Raw genomic sequence first — 8,804 nt, forward strand, 5'->3', positions numbered from 1 at the left:
TGACAGTGATATGTCAGAGGAGCTCTGCGGTACCTTCTAAGGGGCAGTCTGATGATTCAGATAATCTGGGTGTCTGCGCTCTTCATTGGTTTCTGGCACACAGGAGCCCTGTTTAAAAGTCCCAGAGCTGGGTTAGAGGGAAAAACACTAGAGCAGAGAGGTGGGGTGGGGGTGGGGGTGAACTTGTTTGGGGGGTGTTGGAGAGTATGAAAAGATGAAGAGGCAGGAATAGCTTGGGATGGGTTTTCAAAGGGACAGGGAATGGCAGAGGGAAGGGTGTTGTGAGAGTGTAAATTTGAGTGTATGTGTGTGTTGAAGGGAAGGAGGAGGCATAAAAGGATCATTCATCTGTAAAAAGAAGATGGAATGGCAGAGTGACCCAGAGACAGAGATTCCTGACACCAGACCCAAACACAGCATGCAGATGTGTTTGTGTGTGTGTTTGTATCCGGTCAGCTCACTGTGTGCAGAACATGGCCTTGTTTGTCTCTTTGTAGGTATGTTTTTGTGTGTGATTTATTTGTGTCACTGTTGTGTGTATTCATATACACGAATGTATGCACAGGATGTGTGTATGAACATGATACAAGATAATGAGTGTGTGTGTGTGTGTGTGTGTGTGTGTGTGTAAAAGTGAGTGAATGAGCAGGACAGTGTGTGTGGGTCAGGGGGTGGGTGCATCAGAGCGTGTCAGACAGCAGCAGTTATCTAGGAATCTGAAACAGAGGACCCACCAGAACAGCTTCACTGGGGGAGAGAGAGAGAGAGAGAGAGAGAGAGAGAAGAGAGAGAGCAAAGGAAGACCAGCCTCACAGAGAGCAACAGAGAGAAGAAGAGAGATAGTGATTCAGATCCATCTCACACCGCAAACCTCCAAACCTCCTCGCTCACAGGCTGAGCTCAAGAGGCAAAAAAAAACCAACCAAGAGAGGACAAGTATCTGCAGGAGACAAGCAGCTGTGAAAGGAATACAAGGTGAAACAAAAAAGAAGAGGGAGGTGTTCATGTGGAAGACAGAGAAAGCCAGCCGATAGTGTAGGAGAGCACAAAAGTCCAGGCCGTGTTTAGGGGTTAAAAAGGCTTCCCATGTCTCTGCTTTGGGCCCTGTGTGCCCTCTCTTTGCTCTCCCCGGGTTTGGGGGTGCTGCCGCCTGATGTCCCCGCCTGCACTCGCCCGCCCTGCAGGGACAGCCTGGTGGCTGCCCCCTCCGTGAGGACAGGGGGGTGCGAGGAGCGCTCGGGCGCTGGGGGGTGCAGGGCATCTATCTCTGGGCCCACCGCCTCTGACCCTCCGGCGAGGGCAGAAGAGAGACGGGCGGTGAGACAGAGCCAATCAGAGGTGAGTGCGTTCCCGCTGGGGTCACCTTCGGTCACCGACGCATGTTTCCCATGCGTTCCAAAACAGCCCCCATTGTTTCTGTTTAGATAAAGCTGAGATAATGTGCAATGCTATACAATAAGCATCCTGACTGTATTCAAGGGAGGAAGATGGAGACAATGTCTTTTAGCACGATTCTTATAGCGAAAAATCTGGCTGCTCAACACAATGGCACTTGGTTTGCGTGTTGGTGCTCAGGCTATGAACCACTGAGCAGATGACGGGGAAACCCCCTTGGTCAGTGGTCCACGCAGTCTAACTCCATATACTCTGTATGCCCATTGTTCATTCTGTTGAATATTTTCATTAAATTCTCAACAGTTTCTGCGAGTATGATTCTATTTGACTCATCGCACATTGAAAACAGAACAAATAAACAATTAGTGCCTGGAACCATTCCAAATAATTAATTTATTCATTTGAACAGTTGGTTAATAATCTTTTTCTTAAAGTTAAGGTCAAACATTGGTCTGTTTTCTTGTTTGAAAAATTAATTAAGTATACCATACCAAAAGTAATGAAATTATACTGATATGCATAATATTCAATTATAGGCATACAAATCAGTAATAATGAATTATTAAAAGAGCTAAGGTTTATTTTGCAGAGCTTTGCAATGTGGGATATTATGGATATTCATGAGATATTTTTCCTGACAATGATTAATTAAAGAGTGAATAAATCTGATGTTGCCAACCCTGTTAAAATCATTCTGAACATATATTGACACATTAGAGTATGCTAGGAGGCAGTACACCTATCAACTGAGAAAGACTTACTGAAATACACTATGTTTCAGCGCCTACAGTAAGTATTCCATACAATATCACACGAATAACATAGCACAAGAATATCTTTGCCATCCAAAATGATTATTGACTAATTCTGTATGAATGACATTGAAGACAATATCGTTATTAATGTCTGCATGCAGGTTTGGATTCATTTTAGGAGTTATAATTTATCATTAAGTTATCTACCTCTACATTAACTGTGTTTGAGTGAGGGAGAAGGTGGGGTCACGTGCTGAGTCTATGTGATCTGCCTGCTTTGAGGTGGGCGATGTGTCCCAGCGGCTAGCTCAGCTTCAGCGCTGCATGGGGGCCATCCAGGAACCAGGGGGACACCGGGGCCAGGCGGGGGGCTCACTGGGGGCCACTTTAGCCCTGATGGCAGCTGTCCTGACAGAGTGTGACCTGCACTGCCACAGTCAGGCACTGAGGTCAATGGCCAAACGACTCGGTGAGTAGCAGACAAAGACCCTCTCCTCCTCTCAGTCAGGTATAACAGCCTGCACACAAACATGCAGTTTTACAAAGGCGGACATGCATTAGTGATATCTCCTCACAAACACTGAGACACAGGCACACACAGGAGTAAACAGGCTACCAAAGGAGCCTGGTCTGGGTCAGTCAGAGGTCAGTGCTCTGGAATGTCAATCACTTTGAACAGATGCGCAAGCAGAAATACTTCACTGCTGCACAGCCATCACACGCAGTGGCCAATTACAACTGCGGTACACAAGTACTACACATCTACAACACACTGCAGCCAATCGTTACTACACAATCAATTACCTTTATTTAATCAGGGAAGGCCAGCTGAGAGCGAAGCTCTCTTTTACAATGGCGAAGCTACACAGAAGCAGTAGGGCAGTCAAAGCAGAAATAAATCAATTAAAAGACACAATTAATTATAAAAATGATCTAAAAAAATATAAATTACAATATAAAAAAAATAATAACAAGAATAATGATAACGATAGCAGTACGAACAATGATAAGGACAACAATAAATAACAATAATAGAATATTTAAGAAGAAATGCACTCAATTAAAACCAAATCATATGACAATAATTTGAACTGATTAAATGGAATGAACTGTTTTAATCTTAAGGTACTCTACAGGTCATGACATTTTTTTGATGCGTATAACTCAAAGCCTGACTTCCGCAGTTCAGATTTAGTGTGAAGAACTTCCAGACCAATATATTCCAGGGAACGTGTATGATAAGCAGACATTTTAAATCTTAAAAGAGATGTTATATAAGATGGCAACTTACTCAGGAGTGCTTTGTAGATAAATAGCAGGCAGCGTTGCTCTAGCCTGATATTGAGTGAAGGCCAGCCTACCTCCTTGTAGAGAACACAGTGATGTGTTCTAAAACCATCATCCAGTAATGAACCTGAGGGCACTATGGTAAACTGCATCGAGAGGCTTCAGAGTAGTTGCTGTTGTATGCATATAAATGTCGCCATCGTCTAAAAGTGATAATCATGTTGCCAGAACAATTTGAAATCTAGCTCTCATAGTCAGACATTGCTTGGTTCTATGGAGAAAACCTCATTTGCATTTCAGTTTTTTTAACAGTTTGTCGACGTGCACCTTGTATGATTTTGTCTAACCAAATACCCATATTTATAACAGTGGGCCCTTTGAATTTCTACATCATCTGTGGTGAGAATATTACAACCAATTATGTTTTTCTCTTTACAGTAGATCTAATAAGAGCATAAATTTAGTTTCAGTAGGGTCTAGCACAAGTTTAAGATTCAATTCACTACAATAATTCCTCAGACTAACACATGCAGAGGATAGCCAGTCGAGGTCCAGATCACCAATTATCACTAGCTCAGAAGTTTCAAGCAGAGTTAAAAACTGTTATCTATAACGCTAGAGGTAGCCCTAGGAGGGCAATAGACCCCCACAGCAATTATGGATTCGGCACGGTTCAGTAAAATACTTCATGATAAACTCAAATTGTTTTGATTGATACAGATTGAGATTACAGTACAGAAACAGCAAAACAGTTTTAACATAAATTGCAACTCCTCAAATCTTGTTTCTTTATCAGATCTGTACACATTATAATCTTTAAGAGTAATAACCTCATTATTAACCTTATCTTACAGCCAGACAAATCCAACTGCATGACAAATAACTTCATCACATCCACTTAAAGAAAGCAAATGCTCCCCACTAATCAATGCTCAGACAGTAAAATTTTTTAATCGCACTTTAAAAGTTCCATGAATGATATGAATTCTAATCCAGATGAAGAATATGTTGCATGGCTATGTGAGTGGAGCAGTTTTATTTAACACCAATAACTAAAGCCGTTATTTTAGTACTACTGCCTATAAACTAAATTCTTCAAAACACACAAAAAAAAAATGCTTACTGTATTCATGTTTACTTGGACACCATGACATTTGGTAAATACTATAAGTGTCATTTTTAAAAATCATAATGGCATAACACATTTCAATGCCTACATTTAATTGCCTCATTACCATTATTAACATTCCACATATATGAGAAGGAATTAAATATTAATGGTCATTCTTCATACTGTGATAAATAGCTATACTACTTCTGTCTATTGGAGAAAAACTATTTGAGAGTGAATAGTAGTTCATAGAGTTCTCAGGTTAATTATAATATGTGAATGGAAGGTTTGTGAGTGCACATATGTACCATTTGAAGTACTGAAAATATATCTTTCAGAAAAAGTATTTGCTGAATTAGTGGAAAGCTTTCACAATTTAATAGAAGGATACAATATGACTGAGTGGCTGAAAGCTATGAGTAATCAGTGTTTTTCCCCATTTTCTCTGTTTTTGTATGTGTGGATGGGTGGATGTTAGAAGCAGCTGCAGTTGGACGCGACGGAGAGAAAGATCTCCTTATTCTCCTGAGAAGCATCACACTGAACCCCCCCACAGGTGAGTGATCACAATGGGCATTAGCACTGGATGTGTGGATTAGTAGATGGAGTTCCCATTAACTCTATGTGTGCTCCTGTGTGTATGTTCATGTGTTGTGTGACTGTGTGTGTATGTGTGTGTGTGTGTGTGTTTGTGTGTTCCAGCGGCCCCATTAACAAGGCTGCATCCTCGGGACTGTGCCGAGATTCAGAAAATGGGGATTAAGGAAAACGGAATCTACACCATTCAGCCTGACCCTCACCGCCCGGCAGTGGAGGTCAGGTCATTCCACCCCTTCCCACCAGGGGGTGCTGCATGCATGTACAGAACACACAGTTTACCAAAACCATTTAATTTCGCAAGGAGACAGAGTGATAGAGTATGCCACAGTATCGCCATAGCTTATGATTGTACTGGAAACCTACTGTCTTGTGCAGGTAAGTGTGAAAATAAAAGCACCCCCCTCCCCCGCAGGCAGTCTGTGACATGCAAACGGCCGGCGGAGGCTGGACGGTGTTTCAGAGGCGCCGTGATGGATTGGTGGACTTTAACCGTACCTGGCAGGAATACCGTGACGGCTTTGGCGTCCCGCAGGGTGAACACTGGCTGGGCAATGCGGCACTGCATGGGTTGACGGCAACGGGGCAGCACCAGCTACGCGTGCAGCTGGAGGACTGGCACCATCAGAGACGACAGGCCACTTACTCCACCTTCAGGGTGGCATCAGAGGCGCACAGGTTAGAGCAGGCCATTCAACTGTTGGCCAGGGCGCCAAATGCCCTTGCCATCTCTTTAATGAGAAGAAAAAAAGGTTTTATTTGGATGCAGAAAATATCCAACACACGCTGCTTTTGGCATGGTACTGGAGCAAACCAAAATCTTGTTGTTCCTGCAGTTTTCATGCTTTTGTACTGCAGCTTCTGAGATTTGCCAAAAGTGGTTAAAGGGTAGCATGGCTTGTGGCTGTCAAAAGCAGAGGTAGGCAACAAGGGCCGTATCTGTTTCTGGATTTCATGGCAACCGCTGACTTTATTTAGTTAGCCTTAATATTCATGCCACCTTACATCTTAGCTAAATTTCTTGATAAGTGCATGAACGTCAGCTGAAGCTGTTGTTGCGTCTCCGTATGAAACGTTTTCCTGCGATCTAACCTACGAGTGAACCAGTGTTCGTGTATATAGAGCCAATTAGCTCATTTAACCAGGTTTATTGGTGGAAACAGTAACGCATACACACCAGCCCTCCAGGACCGGAATTGCCCACCCTTAGTTAAAAAAATTATCTCTGTCTCAGGTATCGTCTGACAGCGCGAGAGTTCTCCGGAGATGCTGGGAATGCTCTCAGCTACAGCAAACGCTACAACCATGACGGTCGTGCGTTCAGCACTGCCGACCGAGATCACGACCGCTACGCGTCTGGAAACTGCGCCCAGTACTACGGAGCTGGCTGGTGGTTCGATTCCTGTCTGGCAGCCAACCTTAATGGCAGGTACTACCGGGGGCGATACAGTGGACTCACCAACGGCATATACTGGGGCACGTGGTACATCCTGACAGACGCTCGAAGCGGGGAGAGGTACTCCTTCAAGACGGTGGAAATGAAGACTCGACCACGAGACTTCTGATTGCTCAACTACTGGCTGTGGCTGTTTACCAGAATACAGCACTCTTGCTGCGTTACACAAAAACTCAGAAAACTGGAGAAAAACTGTAGTTTATGCAATGATATACATGCGCATGTGCTTGTTATTTTGTCTGTGTGTGTATGTGTGGGCACATTTCTGTGTGTGGACAGGGCAGGTATGGGCATTTGTGACTTGGGCTAAATAGAGTGAACTCCATAACGTTTGGGAGAAAGGCATAAATTCTTCTCGATTTGGCTCTGTACTCAGCAATTTTAGTTTTTCAAAAATTCACATATGGTTAAAGTGCATTCTCAGCTTTTATTAAAGGGTATTTTATACAGTTTGGTTTTGCCATGAAGACATTACAGCACTTTTTATACATAGTCTCCCTATTTCAGGGCATCATAAAGTTTGGGACATAATCATGTTATGTAAATTAAAGTAGTCATCTTTAGTACTTTGTCACATAGTAGTCATATTGGGGTTAACTGCCTGATATCGAGTGTCTCCTGACTTTCTGCCACGGTATCTACTTATTGCTGTGGCCACCTTCACTTTAAAGATCTTCTGGTTCACTGGTCAACCAATAACAGTTTTATAAAGAGGGATCAGTTATCAGTCTGAAACTCAGTCTTTCATAGGTTAAAGTCCAAGATGGACACAGGACAGAGTACCACTTTGCCAAGTCACTGAAATGAGAACTTATCGCTCTTCACGCACACCAGAACCCTTTGTTCCATTTCCAGGAGCGCGACCTTAATGCCGGCATGCCAGAATGTTTTAAAATGATGGCACATAGGCTAGAGCGAGTCTGTTGCGCTGGCTCCTACCTCCTGTCTCCAATGGGCACCTCTACTGGGCACTGTGAGCCCCTGGTGCTACTGCTGATGCTGCAGACTCACTGACCCTTGGGTGTCCTCTGAGCCCAGCGTCGGTGGGGCGGGACAACCGCTGGCACCGGCTCGCAGGCGGCCCGGGTCGGGACAGAAGGATCGCCCGGCTTTTCTAGTGGGTTTAGTGCGGGGCTGCGAGAGGGTGTGTAAACTGCGGCTCCTGTTTAAGCGCAGGTGCTAGCTGGTTGCGACGAGCTGCCAGTCTGTCCGACAAGCTGGGAGACGCTATTAATAGCACGCAGAGGGGGGAGAGGAGGCAGATTGGAGCTTTGATGTGGACAGACAGACAGACAGACAGACAGGAGGCAGACTCCTGACCAGCTGTGGTATTTCACACACGCTGCCTACAACACTGCACGGTACACACACGCAGACACACACGTGTGTACGCACACACACATGCCTGCACACACACACAAACATTACCTACAACACTGACCATATGTACTCAATAAACTACAAATCCTTACATACCCACATGCACACACACTTGCTGGCACTCACATGACGGGGCGGGGCGACATATCTCAGGAGGTAAGACCGATTGTCTGGCAGTCGGAGGGTTGCCGGTTCAAACCCCGCCCTGGGCATGTCGAAGTGTCCTTGAGCAAGACACCTAACCCCTAACCCCTAACTGCTCTGGTGAATGAGAGGCATCAATTGTAAAGCGCTTTGGATAAAAGCGCTATATAAATGCAGTCCATTTATCATTTACCATTTACATGAGAACATAATTATGGTCACAAATATTCCTCCCTTAGCTGCATCTGTACACACCACACATCGCACTAATCACATGAACTGTCCTTCAGACTTGCACAGACACAAGGTGAGACTTTGTCTCAGAATGGTTGCTACGTGTATCTGTACGTCCCCATACGCGTGTATGCCTGTGCTTACATGCGTGTGTGTGTGTAACAGTGTGGCGAGGCAGGGAATGAGTATGTGGGCTGATTGCAGCGAGGATGCTAACTCGGCGGTGTGATCAAACAGCGAGCTGAGAGGGGTGGGTGAACCAGAGCTCTGATGCTACTGTGGTTCACTCCATATCTGATAGAGGTCTGTTTTTATCAAGTCAAGCACATCATGCACCTCCCCTTGGAGAGAGAGAGAGAGAGAGAAAGAGAGAGGGAGATGTAAAACTCCTTTATAAAAATGACAGAACTTCAAAAAACAAACCCAAACAATCCCCACAGGCAGA

General features: G+C 44.5%; 1 protein-coding gene across 1 annotated transcript; it reads left to right on the forward strand.

Moving 5' to 3' along the window:
- The first annotated feature begins 527 nt into the window (after positions 1-527).
- On the forward strand, positions 528-8,105 carry si:ch211-157b11.8 (fibroleukin). The gene is made up of 6 exons (XM_064298684.1): positions 528-1,338; positions 2,433-2,619; positions 5,027-5,104; positions 5,251-5,363; positions 5,561-5,823; positions 6,380-8,105. Exons 1-6 carry the CDS (start codon positions 1,087-1,089, stop codon positions 6,708-6,710), a joined length of 1,224 nt encoding a protein of 407 aa, XP_064154754.1. The 5' UTR covers positions 528-1,086; the 3' UTR covers positions 6,711-8,105.
- Positions 8,106-8,804: the final 699 nt, after the last annotated feature.

This window comes from Anguilla rostrata, chromosome 11, assembly GCF_018555375.3.
Source record: "Anguilla rostrata isolate EN2019 chromosome 11, ASM1855537v3, whole genome shotgun sequence".
Lineage (NCBI taxonomy): Eukaryota > Metazoa > Chordata > Actinopteri > Anguilliformes > Anguillidae > Anguilla > Anguilla rostrata.